We start from the raw sequence: 18,816 nt of genomic DNA, 5'->3' as shown, positions 1-18,816 counted from the left end.
CTTGAATAGTTAAAACTAAAATATAACTTTTGAAATGACAAAATAAATCATAAAAAATCTTATTGCTATGGGACTTTAATACATAATTTAACCCAAATATAAATTTTAAAGCCATTACTATATATATATATATTAGCTATTTCTGTTCCTTTTTATTACAAAGTAGATGGAATGATGGTCTGCTTATGGCTATCAACTTCATCAACCACTTATTTCACTTGCAACCAGGCATGAACTTTTCCATAAATCTTTCCATGGCTGGAGCAGGCAAGCATAGGGGTACCACAATTCCCTTTTCTCCTTCTTTATTCATGAAAGGTATACAATAGCTTATAATACCTGGGATAGTTCCATGCCTTGCTGTTGTAGGTCCTCCAAAAATGGCCTTTCCCCATCCAAAGTCCACCTCTTCAAACCCAACTCTCGTTAGATCCGACACCGTAAATGATACATTTGTAGTGAAAGAGGGTCGTCCTCTAATCACTATAAGGTCCGTCATAGACTTTATGTACTCCTGCGTCGCCTTAGCCTTGGCCTTCCTTATCAATTCTACAGCATAGCCAAGTGGGTTTTCACAAAGCTTTGCAGCGGTGGTGACTGCTGCAGGGACAACAAGAGCATTACCGTAATACCCTAACGGTAAGTCGAACTTGGAGCGTAGATTCACGATGCAAAGAAACCGCACTTCCTCCTCTGGTCTAAGTTGAAGGGATATGGTACGGAGGCGCCAAACGTAGGCTGTGATTAGCTCGAACGAGGAACAATGGCGAAGGTGGGTAGGTAAAGTTTGACGAAGGGCGGATATTTGAAGTGGGCTAAAAAAGGAGAAGCGATCGACCATGTTGTTGATTGGACTAAGGATACCCTTATTATCGACAATGTGATCGTATTCGTAGTGGCGACAAGTGATTCTTGGAGGATCTCTTGCGGTTAAGAGAGTCCTTTGCCATACTGGAAAAATAGATGGGGCAAAAGCTCCACGAGCTATCTCTGCTATAGCCTTCATGAATTGGACAATGCCAAAAGCATCTGTCATTGTATGATTGAAACGAATAGCAAAAATGAAACCTCCACACTTGAGTCGTGTGACCTACATGACGAATAAAAGAAATAAAAAGTCAAATTAATGGTTAATTCAGTATTTAAATCTCACATTAGAAGCCAATAACAACATAGTCCTTGGAAGATGGATGAGCTATACTTCTCTCGTTGCTAATTAATTTTGAGAATGAACGGCATATTATCAAATTTGGTATTAGAGTCCATGAACCCCAAACGGCTATCCGATCCAATAAAAAAAAAAAATTTATCCCATGAAGAATGGTGAAACCGCCATCTTGAGGGGCATGTTGGTTCTCGAATTGGGCTTAAATTTTAAAATTTTCATTTTTCCTCATATTTTTTGAAAAAAGATATAAAAGAAGTATGATATACCTGAATGAGCAATAATGGAGAATTAAGGATCCCATCAGAATTTGGAGGGTTGTATATAATGTCCTCCACCTTTGAAAGTGAATATGGAAGTGCATCGCTAAATTGTTCCTTGGTCACATCTGCATCTGCTTCAATGAACAAGATTCCTTCCCCCGTACATTCTACGAATAGCTTTCTACCTGGCCCTTCTCTCACTCTTCCTGCAAAAGGATAGTAAAACACCAACGTCTTTGCAATTGCTTCTTTTATTACCTGTTGTTGAGGATCCCACGTTATAAATGAAATGAGGAGATCTTACAAATTTTATAATATACATGAGTTACTTCTCTTATTTTTATTTGGTTGCGAGATAGAATCTCATGTTTATCTAATATAATATGATAGTAGAGCTTATGAAGTTCAAATAGGCATTCGGTTCGAAGAAAAAGAAAAAAGAAAATCTGACTCAAGAACATTGAATGAAAAGAGACACCATCTCTATCTCTCAAGATCCAATATTAAAAAGATAATGAGACCTCACAAATGTTTTAAGTCATGAGAGATGAAACCTATGTTTATATAATATGATATTAGAGCCTATGAAGTTTAAATATGGACATTTAATTAAAAAAATAAAAAATCAATCCACGAAAGGTGAATGCAAAGAGACACCAAAAATATGAGAAGACCTCGTAATACTATAAAATACATGGATATTTTTACTCATCTTGTCGCCAAAAATTTGCCATCTCATGTTTATCTAATATTACCTTCACTGGATCTTTTCCCTCCAGACTTGGATTATGCTGATAAATATTTATTATTGGAACATGAAATCTTAAGCTTTGTTGATCATCGACATCAGAAAGCTGTTTAAATTCATAGGGCGTAGGGTTTGCTGGAGCAATCAATTCTGGTTGGCATCTTCGTACTTTAAAGAAAAAGTCGATGGTTTGCACCATTTCCATTCGAAAAAAAGGTGAGTGAGGAGATAATAATTGATAGTTGAAAGAGGAATGTATGGTTAGATTTGTGAGTATGAGAATGTGAAGGTGTGGTATTTATAAAGAGATGGGTGAAACTAAAAGTTGAAAGAACAAAACATAGAAGTAAGTAATTACAAGGTGCATGAACCAAGATCACAAGTAATTACAAGTAATTCCTTTTTTATTTTAATTTTTATCGTGGATTGTTTTCAAATAAAAGAAAATGAGTCGACTTATTTACAAATATAGCAAAATGTCATTGTCTATTAATGGTAGACCGGGATAAACTTCTATCACTCATTGATAGAAGTCTATCGCACTCTATCGCAATCAATCATTGATAGACATTGATATTTTATTATACATAAAATATTTTTAACAGTTTTATCATTTAAAATAACTACCCTTTTATCTTCTACATTCTCAATGAAATCAATATTTCTTTTTCATTTCAAAGGATGGACTCAATTTTTAATTTTCTAAATCATAAAATATTTTTAGCAGTTTTATCATTTGGCTCTATCGCAATCAATCATTGATAGACATTGATATTTTACTATACATAAAAAGACACTAATAGACACCGATAGTCTTTTATCAGCATCTATCACATAGTATCAATGATAGATTTTTATCAGTTTCTATCACTGATAGACATTGATAGTAGGGTTGGCAAAAAAACCCGCAGAGGAGGGTCCCCACGGGATCCTGACTCGTTTGGGACGGGGATAACTGAGAATGGGGTCAAACTGGAGAAAATATTCGGGGCCGTGTCTGGGGACGAGGTGGGAACAGGGATGGACCATCCCGGCCCCGACCCTGACCTCGATTAATCCCCAAACCCCTGTGATATTTATATTTTTATAAATATAAATGAATTGATATATTTATAATTATATATATGTTTACTCTTTATTGTTCAGCCCAAGACCCCAAACTTAAAGCCTAGAAAAGCCCAAAACTAAACACTATTCAGCCCTATATATGAGAGTCTTCTACGGTGCTTCTTCTCTTTCAAGCACCGTATAATGGTTGGGCTAAGCATTGGATTGCTTGTTAGATGCTTCCCTCTTGCCACATAAGCGTTGCAATGCTATTCCAACCGTTGCAACGCTGCGATGAATCCTATAAATATATGTCCTTAGCCCTAGGTCAAGGCATGCTAAATTTTGGGGGTATAGGCCGATTTTAGGAGTTGAATGCATGGAGGCTAAAGTCAGACTTCCTTCTTATTCCATTCCCTTCAATTTTTAGTATCTTTAGGTTATTTTTTATTTTATTTTTGGATTATGAATTTGTATTGGACGTATCCTGTAGGTTTGTCTATGAAATGATAAGGTAATCTTTCGTTTAGTTCTTGGATCAAACGTTTCTTGTATTTTGATGAGTTTTCTTTTCAATCTTTATGCTTTTCTTGAATCTTGTTTAATTTAAACTTGCTTTTATGTGTTGGATTGATGCCCCTATCATGAATGCCTCTCTTCGCTAGTTAAATTCAAGCTCACAGGTATCCTTGTATCATCTATGCTTTGAATTTACCATTGTTGCACAGATTAGATAAGCATGCTTAGGTTTTTAGGCTGTCCATGAATCTTTGCATCGCACGTTTAATCTAGATTTAAAGAATAAATTGATTATTTGAACACGGTTTTCCTGACACTTAATCAACATAGTTGAATCCTGAATCTTAATGCATGTGTTTCTAGTTCTTTATGGCCGCTGAAGACCCAATTGCATCTATGAGTATATAGGTTAGTTAAGGCACGACTTTCTAGCCTTAATTACGAATTAGGACGCTCCCTCAGTTCGGATTAATTGATTTTCAGGCCTATAAAGATTACTTAATTTGCATCGTTTGGGTAGCTATGCATGCATAATTCGAATATATGATATGTTGGCTGAAAACAATGATTTAATTTATATTGAATGGCTACTTGATCTGAGAACTAAATGAATCCATTACCGTTTCATATATCCATTTACTTTACTTCTCAATTTCAGCATTAACCCTTCCACATTCAACCCCCCCCCACCCTCCTTTCCCCCCCCCTCCGACCGGCGGCCGGCGGCCCGCGGGCCCCCCGCCCCCCCCCATTTATCGCCCTAGTTAGAAAATTAGCTTAATTAAACCAATCGCAGTTCTCTACGAATTGACTCGAACTTACCACTGTTGCTACGTTTTAATAGTGATATTTCCCATTTTTATAGGAACTTCTGTACCAGAAACAATGGTATCTCCAATTATAGCCCCTCTGGGATGTAAAATATATCTTTTCTCACCATCCCCATAGTGTATGAGACAAATGTATGCATTTCGATTAGGGTCGTTCGGTATTATAAATTTTCTTTTGTTTTTGTTTGGAGTCAAATTAACGAAATTGATTCTCGATCCGAACAAAATGGCGTCGTTGCTGGGGAAGCCAGTGACGTTTCGTTAGTTAAATTTCTAATTAGAGTATTCTTTTGGTTTTTATTTGTTTTCCATTTTTGTGTCAGTGCTTTAAGCATAGACAAATATCATCAACAAGGATGGGAACAATTGAGTGGAGCATCTCGCCTTAACGACGAGGTTCGTGACCTTCAAAGTCAACTTGCTGAGTTAAGTTCTTTAGCTAGTCAATTTGTTGCAGGTAACCTACAACAGGTGCAAGCATGTAAGACTGATCATCCTGAGCAAGCATGCCCAAATTTATAGTGGAACCCTATACCACGAGACTACTCCATTGGAGGGTATCCTAGTTATATAGATGACAATTTTTATCGGCTTAGATGGGAGGAGTCCTATGGCAATGGAAACCTAGGATGGGAGTGCCACTATGATCCATGCCTTGCCATATCCGACATGACGATGCATGCTCACACCGTCGACTCAGGTATGTCATTAAAAGATGTGATTAGAAAACTTACTATTAACAATCTTGTTTTTTAGTAGGAGATGTGCAACCTTCAGGAGAGCTTTAGTCTTCAGAACTGAGGTTGGAACTGATCTTCAAAGTTTGAGCGACTCAGTCTCTCAATCTTCTGATTCAGTTGAGAGGGGATGTGAACCCCTATTACACACATCTTATGACATCACTGAGGTGTGCAGTGATGAGGGAATCTATGTCAATATTAAGGATGAGTTGGAAGATAGCATGCCATGTTTAGAACTACTTTGTGAGGACTATGGAGAACCTGAGGCTAAACCCGTCAATTTCCAGGTGATAGAGTAAGAGGTTAAAAAATCTTGCCCTGTTCTTCCATTTTGTATATCATATATTTTTTAGTTTTGTTCTTTTTGTTCTCAAGAGTCAGTTGAGCCAGGATCTTATTGACTCATCCAAGAAAGGAACAGAGAAATACGAGAATTTCTTTGTGCCTTGACAGGGGATAGGTCACGTCAAGTAACCGACGTTAAAAATTTTCCCTTCCTGGAGGGAGCCAGGTGAATTTTTTTTTACTGTTTTCTTTATTTGTTTTCTAGATTAGGATTCTTTTTGTTTTTGTTTTATAGGGACGAAATAGGAGAGGAGAGCATCTTTCTAAGAGGCGAGCCCACTACCACCACCATCCCCTATGTGACATTGTTATTAGGGGAAGTTTTTTGTTCCCTTGTTTTCATTCTTTTTTAGCTTTACTTGAAATATATTGGGGACAATATATATCTTTAAGTTGGGGGTGGGGTACCCATGGGGTACTATGTTGTGTGCTTTAATTTCCTTGCTTGGTGTTTGCTTTATTGTTGTCCTGATAGTTTATGACACACTCTTCCTATAATAAAATTTACATGAAAGAACGTTAGGAATGCATGATCATGATTTTTAGCCCATTTTTAAATTCTTTTCTTGTCACTTGCATCTTTAAGTCATTGTTTTGTAAAATTAAAGTCTTGCATGCTTAGAATTGGGTAATCTAGTTTGTAGTTCTGTTGTCACCCCGAAAGGTCCACCTTTGACTTAGGAGTAACTATGCTTGTTTTAGAGTTGCTTGTTTTAGAGTAAAACTAGACAAAGTGGATAAAATAGGGCCTACTGTGAATAAAAAAAAATGAAGAACAAAAATAAATAAATAAAAGCAAATTAGTTGCATTTTTTTTAAAAAAAAATAGAAAAATATAAAGCAAGAGGTATTTGCTAGCGTGCCTAAAAAAAAGAAAAAAAAATAGTGTGTGTGCATAGATAGAGGTGAATAGAGCTACCTCCGCAGTGCCTAGTTAGGGCCTCGGAAAAAAAAGTGGTAGGTTCCCTAGCCCTCTAGGTAAAAGAAATGCCCTTTATGTTTTATGTGTGTGTATTTAGGCACCCTTGTCTTAGTGTTGCCCTCTTTTCTGCAAGTGTGGTATGTCCAAGGTTGATAACCAAACCAACATAGGGAAAAAATGGGATGAAGACCTTATAAAACTTTTTCGGGCTGTGCAAGTTTAACTAGCAAAACTCTAGGCTCACTTATGCATTGATTGATCAGGAATCATTTTTAAACTTGTGCTTCATTTATTGATCATAATTTAATTTCGTTCTTGAGTACAAATTACATTCTAACTGACTGTTGAAACTGGAGTAACAACTTTGTGAATTAAGCTAGCATGTTTTTAATTATTTTCTACTTGATTGTGTGTTTTTACCTTGCTCGGGACGAGCAAGAATTAATTTGGGGGTGTATGTTAGCTCTCAAAAAGAGCTATTATTTCTATCTTAATTTAGGCTCATTAGTGGATTTTATATGTTTAGTTCCCTATTTTGTAGGTACCGAGCAATCAAGAGGTAGAATTAATCATTTAGTGAAGAACATGGTTAATTTAAAAAACTTTGGAGTTAATTTGAACATCTGGGCTTCAAAGGAGTTGAAAAGACCAAAATGCCATTGAGTTCCACTGAGTTTCAGGCAGCCATTGAGCACCATCGAGTAATAGGCTGTCGAATAATCATGGAAATGCTACCGAATGAACGAGGATCGAGTATCGAGTATCTGGCAGTGTACGTAGCATTGAAACGCTATTTCAAGCATCGCGATGCTTGGAGGTTGAATCAACGTCAGCGTCCCAACGCATCTCAACGTTGAACTCCAATGCTTAAAGGCAGAAGCATCAGCGAGCGTTGCAATGCTGCGAAGAATGACAGACATGGAGCTGAGCGTGCGTGCAACCGAGCATTTGGCTAAGCATTGGACTGCTTGTCTGACGCTTCCCTCTCGCCACATCAGCGTTGCAACACTACGATGAATTCTATAAATATATCTCCTCGGCCCTAAGTCAAGGCATGCTAAATCTTGGGGGTATAGGCCGATTTTAGGAGCGAAATGTATGGAGGCCGAAGTCAGACTTCCTTCTTCTTCCATTCCCTTCAGTTTTTAGTATTTTTAGGTTAGTTTTTATTTTATTTTTGGATCATGAATTTGTATTGGACGTTTCCCATTGTCTTGTCTATGAATCGATGAGGTAATCTTTCGTTTAGTTCTTAGATCGAACATTCCTTGTATTTTGATGTGTTTTTTGTTCAATCTTTATGGTTTTGTTCAATCTTGTTTAATTTAGAATTGCTTTTATGTTTTGGATTGACGCCCCTATAAAAAATGCATGCATTCGCTTGTTAAATTCAAGCTCGCACGTATCCTTGTATCGTCCATGCTTTGAATTTACCCTTGTTGCACATATTAGATAAGCATGCTTTGGTTTTTAGGCTATCCATGAATCTTTGCATCGCACGTTTAATCTAGATTTAAAGAATAAATTGATTATTTGAACACGGCTTTCCTGACACTTAATCAACATAGTTGAATCTTGAATCTTAATGCATGTGTTTCTAGTTCTTTATGGCCGTCGAGGACCAAATTGCATCTAGAAGCATGTAGGTTAGTTAAGGCACGACTTTCCAGCCTTAATTACGAATTAGGACGCTCGCTCAGTTCGGATTAATTGATTTTCGGGCTTATAGAGATTAGTTAATTTGCATCAGTTGGGTAGCTATGCACGTATAATTCGCATATATGATATATTGGCCGAAAACAATGATTTAATTTATATTGAATGGCTACTTGATCCAAGAACTAAATGAATCCATTACCATTTTCATATATCCATTGCATTTTATTTTCAATTTCACCGCTTTTATCACTTTCACATCAAACCCCCCCCCCCCCCCCCCCCCCCCCCCCATTTATCACTCTAGTTAGAAAATTAGCTTAACGAAACCAATCGCGCTTCTCTGTGGATCGACTCAGGCTTACCATTGGTGCTATGTTCTAGTAGTGATAGGAGTAGTTCAGTATTATAATTTTTCTTTTATTTCGATTTGGAGTCGAATTAATGACATCGACTCTCAATCCGAACATCCCCGAAAGAATTACAGTTTTGCATGACTCTTTATTTGATCTCCAGAAATTGATAGGGTTACTTTAGTCTCTTGTTCTAATATGTATTTCCTTAAGGTTTCCTCATTACCGCGAGACTCTAGAACAAAAAAAATTAGGGGTTACATTTATACAAAATTGTTAAGGATGTTAACAAATTTTGGATTGAACAATAGTGACTATTAGTTTCAATTACAAGGAGTTGTTTCTCACTAACGGTTGAGAATGTTGCATTCCAATGAAGGGATACCTAATCACCCTATGGTGACTTTTGTCCTGCCTCACTGAAGAATGATTGAAAAATATATATCACTTAGGGTACATTAGACTATTTTGCTAAAACATGATTGGTTTTCTAAAAGTGGTTTAATGCAAGTAGACTTAATTAAGTTTGTTCCATTTTAGCAATTTATATAGCTACAACGACTCTAAGTTTACTTGCCGTGAAAACTAACTGGTAAAAACTATGCTAGATGGAAAAATACCATAAACACGATTTTGATCATCGATGATCTACGTTTTGTCCAGATAGAGGTGTGTCCTCCCATTCCACTTCCTACTGCTGCTCGAAATATTTGAGAAGCATATGAGCGATGGACATGGGCGAACGAGAAGGCCTGAGCGTACATCTTGGAAAGCCTGAGCGAAGTCTTGATCAAAGCCCATGGTAACTGCACGAGAGATCAAGGAGTCCCTACGAGGAATGTTCGAAGAACCGTCTGCACAGCTCAGGCACGACGCTCTCAAGAGGGGTCATCTGTTCGAGAACATGTTCTCAATATGATGATCCATCGATGAGGCCAACAAGGTTAGCATCATTTTGGAATCTTTACCAGATAGCTTCCTTCACTTTTGTAGCAATGTTGTTTTGAACGGGATTGACTACAACCTAACCACTCTGCCAATGAGTTGCAGAATTTCCAATCCTTGTTGAAAAGCAAAAAGAGGAAGGGTGAAGTAAATGTTGCTTCACATCTAAAAGGTTTCACAAAGGGTCGACCTCTGAAACTAAGTCTTCATCTTCTTCTTCCTGTACCAAAATGGTAGAAGAAGAAGAAGAAGGATGGAAAGAGGAAGGCTACTACTAACCCAAGAGTTACTACTCCAATGGTAGACAACTAGTGAGGGTTGACAAGAGAAAATGTTTCCATTGCAACTAGGATGGGCATTGGAAGAGGAACTGCCCAAAATATTTTGCAAATAAGTAGAAGGCCAAACAAGGTAAACGCGATTTGCTAGTCTTGAAAACTTGTTTAGTGGAGAATGATGATTCTGCCTGGATTATAGACTCTAGGCCACTAACCATATTTGTTCTTCATTTTAGGGAATTAGTTCCTGACGGCAACTTGATTCTAGTGAGATGACGATGTGAGTTGGAACCATGCACATCGTCTCAGTTGTGGCAGTGGGATGTCTCTGGTTAACTTTACTGAACAAATTTCTCATTTTGAATGATGTATTTATTGTTCCTGATTTAACAAGGAACTTAGTGTCTGTAAAGTGTCTTATTGAATGTAATTATCAACTTAACTTTTCTTATAATAAAGTGTTTATTACTCAGAATGGTGTTGATATATGTTCTGTTAAACTAGAAAATAATTTGTATGTGCTAAGGCCATTAGCAATAAATTCCATCTATAACATAGAGATGTTTAAAACTGTCGTAACTCAAAATAAACGACTTAGATATTCTCCTAAGGAAAATGCCCAACTTTGGCACCTAAGATTAGGACACATTAAACTCAGTAGGATTGAGAGGTTGGTGAAGAATGGACTTTTAGGTGAGTTACACGAAAATTCTTTACATGTGTGTGAGTCATGCCTTGAAGGCAAGATGACTAAAAGGCCTTTTACTGGGAAAGGTCATAGGGCCAAAGCACCTCTAGAGCCAGTGCATTCAGACCTTTATAGTTCGATGAATGTAAGAGCTAGGGCAAGTTATGAATATTTCATTACTTTCACTGATGATTATCAAGATATGGATACGTTTATTTAATGCAACATAAGTCTGAGTCTTTTGAAAAGTTCAAAGAATTCAAGGCTGAAGTTGAGAATGCATTAAATAGAATGATTAAAACATTTATCTGATCGAGGAGGAAAGTTTATGGATTTTACTTTCCAGAACTATTTAATAGAACATGGAATAGTATCCCAACTCTCAACACCTGGTACACCTTAGCAAAATGGAGTATCAGAGAGGAGAAATTGAACCCTATTAGACATGGTTCAGTCTATGATGAGTTACGCTTCTTACCTGACTCGTTTTGGAGTTATGTAGTGAAGACTACAACTTATATCCTGAACTGTGTTCCCACTAAGAGTGTTGCCAATACACTTCTGGCATTATAGAATGGCTATAAAGCTAGTTTACGTCATTTCAAAATCTGGGGTTGCCCAACACATGTGCTTGAGGCCAATCCTAAGAAACTGGAACCACGTTCAAGGTTCTACCTATTTGTAGGCTACCCCAAGGGAACGAGAGGTGACTATTTCTATGACCGAATGAATAGCTAGGGACATAGCGTTGCAAGATAGATTCACTCCTACCCTAACTAGGGTTAGCAGATAGGTTGTTCTCTTAAGTAGTGACTCCAGGTCTTGAACAATCGGGGCCCCGCCTTCTCATGATAGAGAAAGGATTTCATTCATAGAGATTATGAATCATAATAATTCATTAAAGGATAAGTAGGAACTTAAGAAACAAGATGTATTCACAGCGATAAAACGATATTTTTGACCTAGCTGTGATTATGAACAACCTGTGAAGGATCGACTTACTGACTATGGTTATTAAGTGGACATAATATATCTATAGTGAAAGAGTTCAACTATGAGCTATAGTGAAGTGTCCCATTAGTTAACAAATGGAGGTTAGATCAGACTAATGAATTTAGTTGATTAATCTCGAATCGTTGGAGCCCATGATCTGTAGGTCCATGAGGTTCCCTTACTAGCTCGTAAATGGATAAGCTTTAGTGTAGCTTGAGAAATTAATTTGAAACGTTCAAATTAAATGGAACAAGATAATATAAATTTAAATATGATTTAAATATATGAAGATGATTAATGTGCAAAAATTATATTTGATATTAAACTATTTATTATTTTTAAAATTAATTTATGAAATTAATATTAGAAAATCATTTTTTAATCAAAATGGTTTTGAAATCATTTTGTGTTTTAAAAGAAAAATGAAAATCGTTTGCATATTGCACAAAATGGAAAACGCACTTTTTCCATTATCTTCATCTTCTTGCTCACACAAAAACCATTATCTTCTCATCATTAATTCTCCAAGCATGAGCTGCAAACCATGCATTTCACTTCTTTGCATGTTCATCTACAATATATAAAGAAGTTTGGAGTCATTTGAGGGAAAGGAATGCAGAAATTTTGAAAGAAAAACTTCTGTAAGAAGAAACTGTTCTTCTTATCCGACTGCTATGTGTTCTTCATCGTTCTTCACCTTTTCAAGCTGTTCTTGAGTCTCACAACTCTGCCTAAAGCTCCAAGAAGATAGTAGGGAAGTCTTGGAGGTGGTTCACGATGATTTCTATTGAAGACAACCGCTATACAATCGGTTTCTTGGAGTGTTCTTCAAAGGTATGATCTTAAAACTCTCTTTTTAGAAAAGCATGATTTAGTTTTTGCCAAAATTAGTGAATTTGAATGCTTATCGATCCTCGATACTTCCGCTGCATGTTTTTTTTTTAACTATTTCAGTATGTAGATGATATCCTACTCATTGAGAATGATGTAAGTTTACTGACTACAATTAAGAACAAGCTACCGACACAATTCCAAATGAAAGATTTGGGAGAGGCTCAGTTTATTCTGTGAATTCAGATCTTTTTAGATCAAAAGAACAAGATGTAGCATTGTCTCAGGCGTCATATATTGACAAGATGCTTGTCCAATATTCAATCCAGAACTCCAAGAGGGGCCTTTTGCCTTCACGCACAAAGTTATTTTGTCTAAGGAACAGTGTCCTAAAACACCTCAAAAGGTTGAGAATATGAGACAGATCCCCTGTGCATCTACCGTAGGCAGTTTGATGTTTCAATGTTATGTACTAGACCTGACATCTTCTTTGCAGTGGGGATAGTCAGTAGATATCAGTCTAATCCAAGATTAGATCACTAGATAGCTGTTAAGAACATCCTCAGGTATCTACGAAGAACGAGGGACAACCTATTTATGTATGGTTCTAAGGATTTGATCTTTACAGGATACACAGACTTTGATTTTCAAACTGATAAGGATTCTCAAAAATCCACATCATGATCAGTGTTCACTCTTAACAGAGGGACAGTAGTATGGCGAAGCACCAAGCAGAGGTGCATCACAAACTCCACCATGGATGCTGAGTATGTAGCAGCTTGTGAAGATGCTAAGAAGGCTGTTTGGCTCAGGAAATTTCTGACTGATCTGGAAGTTGTTCCAGACATGTCAAACCCATAACACTTTATTTTTTTAATAGTGGTGTTATGGCTAATTCTCGTGAGCCTTGGAGTCATAAGCCGACAAGCACATAGAGCGGAAGTATCATCTCATCCGAGAGATTGTGCATCGAGGGGACAACGTTGCTGATCCATTTACAAAAGGCCTCACGGCTATAGTGTTTAAGGGTCACCTGCAGAGTATGGGTCCATAAGACAGACCACGGCTGGATTAGGACAAGTGGGAGATCTTGTACTGGGTGTGTCATTCCCTAGTTTATTCTTTTGTGTACTTGTAGTTTACATTGTATATGATGCAATATTAAAACTATAGGTTATAAATATAATATGATAATTTTTTCATCATATTTATTTATATTATTAATTACTTGGATAATTAATTTCTTTTTTTTCTCTAACCACCTTAATGGGAGGCTAGTTGGTTTTTATGGCAAAGTGGAATAAATAAAATGTGATTTTGATTATTCCATAACCTATCTACACGAATAGTGAGACTTTAAACGATAAACATACAGAGGTTGTACGATAGCTCTTTTGTCTATCCAATTGAAGATCTCTCTATATGATAGTGTGTTCTTCCTCAATCATCTTCCTCCTCCAAACTCACAAACTACCTCCTACTCAAAATAATCAAAGCCCACCACTCTTGGGTTCTCACCCTGAGAATACCGAGGATACCAAGTGGTAGTGTCCTTAAGTTTTTGTTCGAGTTTTGTTGCTATTCAAGGGGTTCTAACTTTTCGAGGAGTTTGTCACAGTTTGAGGGTTGTACAAGAAGAAATGTTCTTCAAACGTATAATTACTTGAATTCTTTTATTGTTGAAAAGCATGTTGTAATTTTTATTAAGATACATAATCTGTATGTTTGTTGTAAATGTTTGTTTTCAATCTAAATGGAATTTGGACGATCCACTTCTGTGCATGGATCTCCTTGTAAACGAGTTCCCTTAATTGGTATCAGAGTCAGGTTGTAGTTCTGATTCTAAATTCCATTTTTCTTTGAAATCGTTTATAGTTTTTGTGGGTTTTAAGTTCTGCATTGAATTTAATCGTTAAATATATGTGGATGTCTGTTGATGGATGTTTACGAGGTAATAATCTTTGTTGTGGCTTTCTGTTTTCATTACAAATGTAAATTTGGAAAGGCCTCTGAATTTTTGTGCATTAATCTTGCAATCAAGTCTATATTCGTTTTGTTTTTTAATCGTTCATGAAGCTTCAGACATGAAGGTTGCAGTGCGTTTCGATGGAGAAGACAAAACGATGGTCGTATCATGTGGCCAGTGTTAAACGATCGTTTAGATTTTGCTATGCATTCGTGTAGACTTTTCCGCACGATCGTGTAGCATCTACTAAACGATCGCATGGCTAATGCTATGCGATAGTGTAGAGTTATCTACACGATCGTATTGCATTGGCTGCATGATCGCGTAGGCACTCAAGGAGTAAACGATCGCGCAGTATTTTATACTTGACGCAAAGTTTGCGTGCTAAACGATCGTGTAGATCTTGTGTAGACTATCATGTTCATCACAGAGTCAGTAGCTACACGATCGCAAAGTATACGATACTAGGCACACGTTACTCGATCGTGTAGACTATCATGCTCATTGCATAGTCTTTAGCTACACGATCGCATGGTATGCGCTACTCAAAGCACTCTGCACGATCGCGTGGACTTTCATGCTCATCGCAGTCCAAAGTTACGCGGACATTGCTACAAAATCGTTTATACTCGACGCTCGTTGATCGATGATTAGGAGATTTGCTACACAATCAAGCTATAAGGCTTCTTGGCGAGAGGTTCAAGACCCAGTTCACTTGTTCCGAACCGATGGACTCAAACTTTTGTAATAGTTTAGCCTTTATTTTTCCCTTTTTTGAGATTAACTCTCTTGGTCCATCAACTTTATTTAAATATGCATGTGATGTATGTTTATTATATATGTCATATAGTTTTAAAACCCATAATAGGTTATGCATTATTTTTCATGCATCATTTTATATTATAACTGATATAATATATTAGTATGCATGATTTAAATTACATTAAGCATGCTCATGCATAATATAATATAAGAATTATAATATATATATATATATATATGCATGCACTATAGCATATCCATGCATCATTTATATTATAAATGTTATAATATAAGGTTGAATGTATGTATAGAGTGTATGTTGTAGTTTAGTTCATTACTTGTTGATATAAAAGTTATGTATTAGTAATGAATGAACATTGTATGAAGCATGATACTACATTAGGTTAATTTATATATAAATATTATAAATAACTTATGTATGTCTAGCTTGCAATGTTAGTTGGTTTTAATTGTTTTATTTCTTATAAGTGTTATAATTAATGAAATTAGAATTAAAATCAATAATAAAGAGTTGCATGCAAACCTTAGGTATTAATCATTTTTTAAAAGTGTTTTAAAATTTGATTGAGATAAACCTAAGATCACATTTCTAATAAGATTAGAAATATAAGTTTAATCTTTTAAATTGGTATAATAGGATTGAATTGATTTCTAATAAAAGATTAAATATGTAATGAATTTATCTATAAGGGACCTTTTGGCTAAGGCTGGTTCTGGCTAGGCTAGGGTACTTAAGTCGATGGAAACGTCGCGCCTCTAGATGGGAACCTACCTGGAAACGTGAATTAGATAGTTTTATTACATGCATGCAAATTTGATGAAAGTTTGTTAAATAGTTTAATAAGACTTGAATCAAAGTTGTTTAGTCATCAAAATCAACTGTTGTTTTTGAGAAAATTAAACAAATCACTTAGATAAAATCAGTAGCCAGATTTTCTAAGTTAATGAACCCTAGGTAGAATACTCTGTGGGAGGTAAATAGGGTGTGTGATACTTCACTTTAAACACTACACGTTTCTCTCTAAAAGTTCACACCATGATATTTATCCTCGGCCTTGAGGTACCATGGGTGACCCTCTACGGGTGGCATTTGGGTAGGTCAATACCAAGATGAATAGAGAGAGTGTTTATAGTAAGTGGGAGCAGGACGCGTGACAACATATTCCTCAGTCTCTCTCATTAAGTTGGATAAAGTTTTTATGCATCACCTCGTGGCATCGTTGGTGTCCCCCTAAAGGATGGCAATTTTGCACAACTCTTTATTTGATCTCAAGAAATGGATAGGGTTGCTTTAGTCTCTTTTCTTAATTGGCTTTTCCCTAAGTTTGGTCATTAGGATGGTACTCTAGGACCTAAAATGAGGGGTTACACTTACACAAAATTGTTAAGGATATTAACAAAGTTTGGACTGAACAATGGTGATTATTATATTTAGCTACAAGGAGTTGTTTATGCATAATTGTTGAGAATGTCTCATTTCAGTGAAGGAGCACTTGATCACCTTACGGTGACTGTCCTGCCTCACTGAAGCATCATTGCAAAATAGATGTCACTTAGAATACACTAGACTATTTTGGTAAAACTTGATTAGTTTTCTTAAACTGGTTTAATGCAAGTAGACTTAATTATGTTTGTTCATTTTTCAACAATTTTAATATGACTACTTCAACGTTAAGCTTACTTGTCGCTGATAAATTAACTAGCGAGAATTACGATAGTTGGAAAAATGCCATAAACACGATTTTGATCATTTATGATCTCCGCTTCATCCTTACGGAGGAGTTTCCTCCTATTCCATCTTCTACTGTTGCTCGAAACGTTCGAGAAGCGTATGAGCATTGTACATAAGCGAATGAGAAGGCCCGAGCATATATCTTGGCCAGCCTTAACGAAGTTTTGGCCAAGAAGCATGAGCCCATGGTCACTACACTCGAGATCATGGAGTCCCTGCAGGGAATGTTCGAACAACCGTCCGCACAGCTCAGACACGACGCTCTAAAGTACATCTTCAACTCACGGATGCAAGAGGGGTGATCTTTTTGGGAACACATTCTCAACATGATGATTCACTTCAATGTGGCAAAGATGAACGGGTCGAGCATCGATGAGGCCAGCCAAGTTAGCATTATTCTGAAATCCTTACCAGATAGCTTTATTCACTTTCGTAGCAATGTTATTCTGAACAGAATTGTCTATAACCTTACAACTCTACTCAACAAAATGCAAACTTTCCAATCCTTGTTGAAAAGCAAGGAGAATAAGGGTGAAGCAAATGTTGGTTCATTAGCAAAAAAGTTCCACCAAGGCTCAACCTCTGGAACTAAGTCTGCTTCTTCTTCCTCCGACACAAGAAAATAGAAGAAGAAGAAGGGTGGTAAGGGGAAGGTGCCTACTAACCCACAACTTGCTGCTCCAAGGGGTAGACAACCAATGAGGGTTGACAAAGGAAAATGTTTCCATTGCATCCAGGACGGGCACTGGAAGAGAAACTACCCTTGATATTTGGTGGAGAAGAAGAAGTCCAAACAGGGTAAATATGATTTGCTTGTTTTGGAAACTTGTTTAGTAGAAAATGATGATTCTGCCTGAATTATTGACTATGAGGCCTATAACCATATTTGTTCTTCATTTCAGGGAATTAGTTCCTAGCGGCAGCTTGGTGCTAGTGAGATGATGATGGGAGGTTAAACTGGACACATCATCTCAGTTGTGGCAGTGAAAGGTCTCTGGTTAACTTTACAGAACAAATTTCTCATTTTGAATGATGTATTTGTAGTTCCTGTTTAAAAAGGAACTTAGTGTCTGTAAAGTGTCTGCTTGAATGTAAATATTAACTCTTTTTCTCTTATAATAAAGTGTTTATTACTAAAAATGAAGTTGATATATGTTCTGCACATCTGGAAATTAATTTGTATGTGCTAAGGTCGTTAGCAACAAATTCCCTCCATAACATAGAGACGTTTAAAACTGCAGTAGCTCAAAATAAACGACTTCAAATTTCTTCTAAAGAAAACGCCTTACTTTGCACCTAAGATTATGACACATTAATCTCAATAGGATTAAGAGGTTAGTGAATAATGGACTTCTAAGCGAGTTAGAAGAAAATTCTTTACTTGTGTATGAGTCATGCCTTGAAGGCAAAATGACTAAAAGTCCTTTTACTGAAAAAGGTCATAGGGCTTGAGCCTCTAGAGCTAGTGCATTTAGACCTTTGTGGTCCGATAAATGTAAGAGCCAAAGAAGGTTATGAATATTTCATCACATTCACTGATGATTATTCAAGGTATGGGTACGTTTATTTAATGCAATAGAAGTCTAAGTCTTTTGACAAGTTCAAAGACTTCAAGGCTAAAGTTGAAAACGCATTAAATAGAACGATTAACAAATTTCGATCTGATTGATGTGGAAAGTTTTTGGATTCATCTTTCCAGAACTATTTGATAGTGAAGGAAATCAGATTCGAGATTTTCATGAGCAGCGGAACAAGACTATTCCAAATCATAATCAACATTTACAGTCGACTTCAAACAAGCGGTTATGCAAATCATACAGAAATTACAGCATGAATAACAAATGAACAAGGAAGAACACTACGAACATTTGCAGAAGCGTCTCCATGCTTCGTTGCGCCCGATCGCTTGAACAATAGCAACATTGATTGCTCGATCTACACGCCGCAACACCGCACGAACACTTCATACTCGTCCTCAATGATCGTCTCGACCACAAACTTCTCAGCAACAG

At 36.7% G+C, this 18,816-nt stretch overlaps 1 protein-coding gene across 1 annotated transcript; it reads right to left on the bottom strand.

The window, feature by feature from the left end:
• Nucleotides 1-214: 214 nt before the first annotated feature.
• On the bottom strand, nucleotides 215-2,384 carry LOC120089324 (benzyl alcohol O-benzoyltransferase-like). Its single transcript, XM_039046759.1, has 3 exons — nucleotides 2,184-2,384; nucleotides 1,435-1,686; nucleotides 215-1,090 (listed from the first exon to the last, which is right to left on the bottom strand). Exons 1-3 carry the CDS (start codon nucleotides 2,379-2,381, stop codon nucleotides 215-217), a joined length of 1,326 nt encoding a protein of 441 aa, XP_038902687.1. The 5' UTR covers nucleotides 2,382-2,384.
• Between the last annotated feature and the right edge of the window lie 16,432 nt (nucleotides 2,385-18,816).

The sequence above is a fragment of the Benincasa hispida genome, chromosome 10 (assembly GCF_009727055.1).
Source record: "Benincasa hispida cultivar B227 chromosome 10, ASM972705v1, whole genome shotgun sequence".
NCBI lineage: Eukaryota > Viridiplantae > Streptophyta > Magnoliopsida > Cucurbitales > Cucurbitaceae > Benincasa > Benincasa hispida.
Note: the sequence above shows the minus strand (reverse complement) of the source record. Positions and strands in the feature narration are given on the sequence as shown.

Bases quoted from the DNA above. Each gene is read 5' to 3' on its own strand.
- LOC120089324 (XM_039046759.1), bottom strand. From the start codon at position 2,381: ATGGAAATGGTGCAAACCATCGACTTTTTCTTTAAAGTACGAAGATGC. The intron at 1,687-2,183 runs GTAATATTAGAT...CCTCAACAACAG, and splicing joins AGGGAAAAGATCCAGTGAAG to GTAATAAAAGAAGCAATTGC. The intron at 1,091-1,434 runs GTATATCATACT...TTCGTCATGTAG, and splicing joins CTCCATTATTGCTCATTCAG to GTCACACGACTCAAGTGTGG.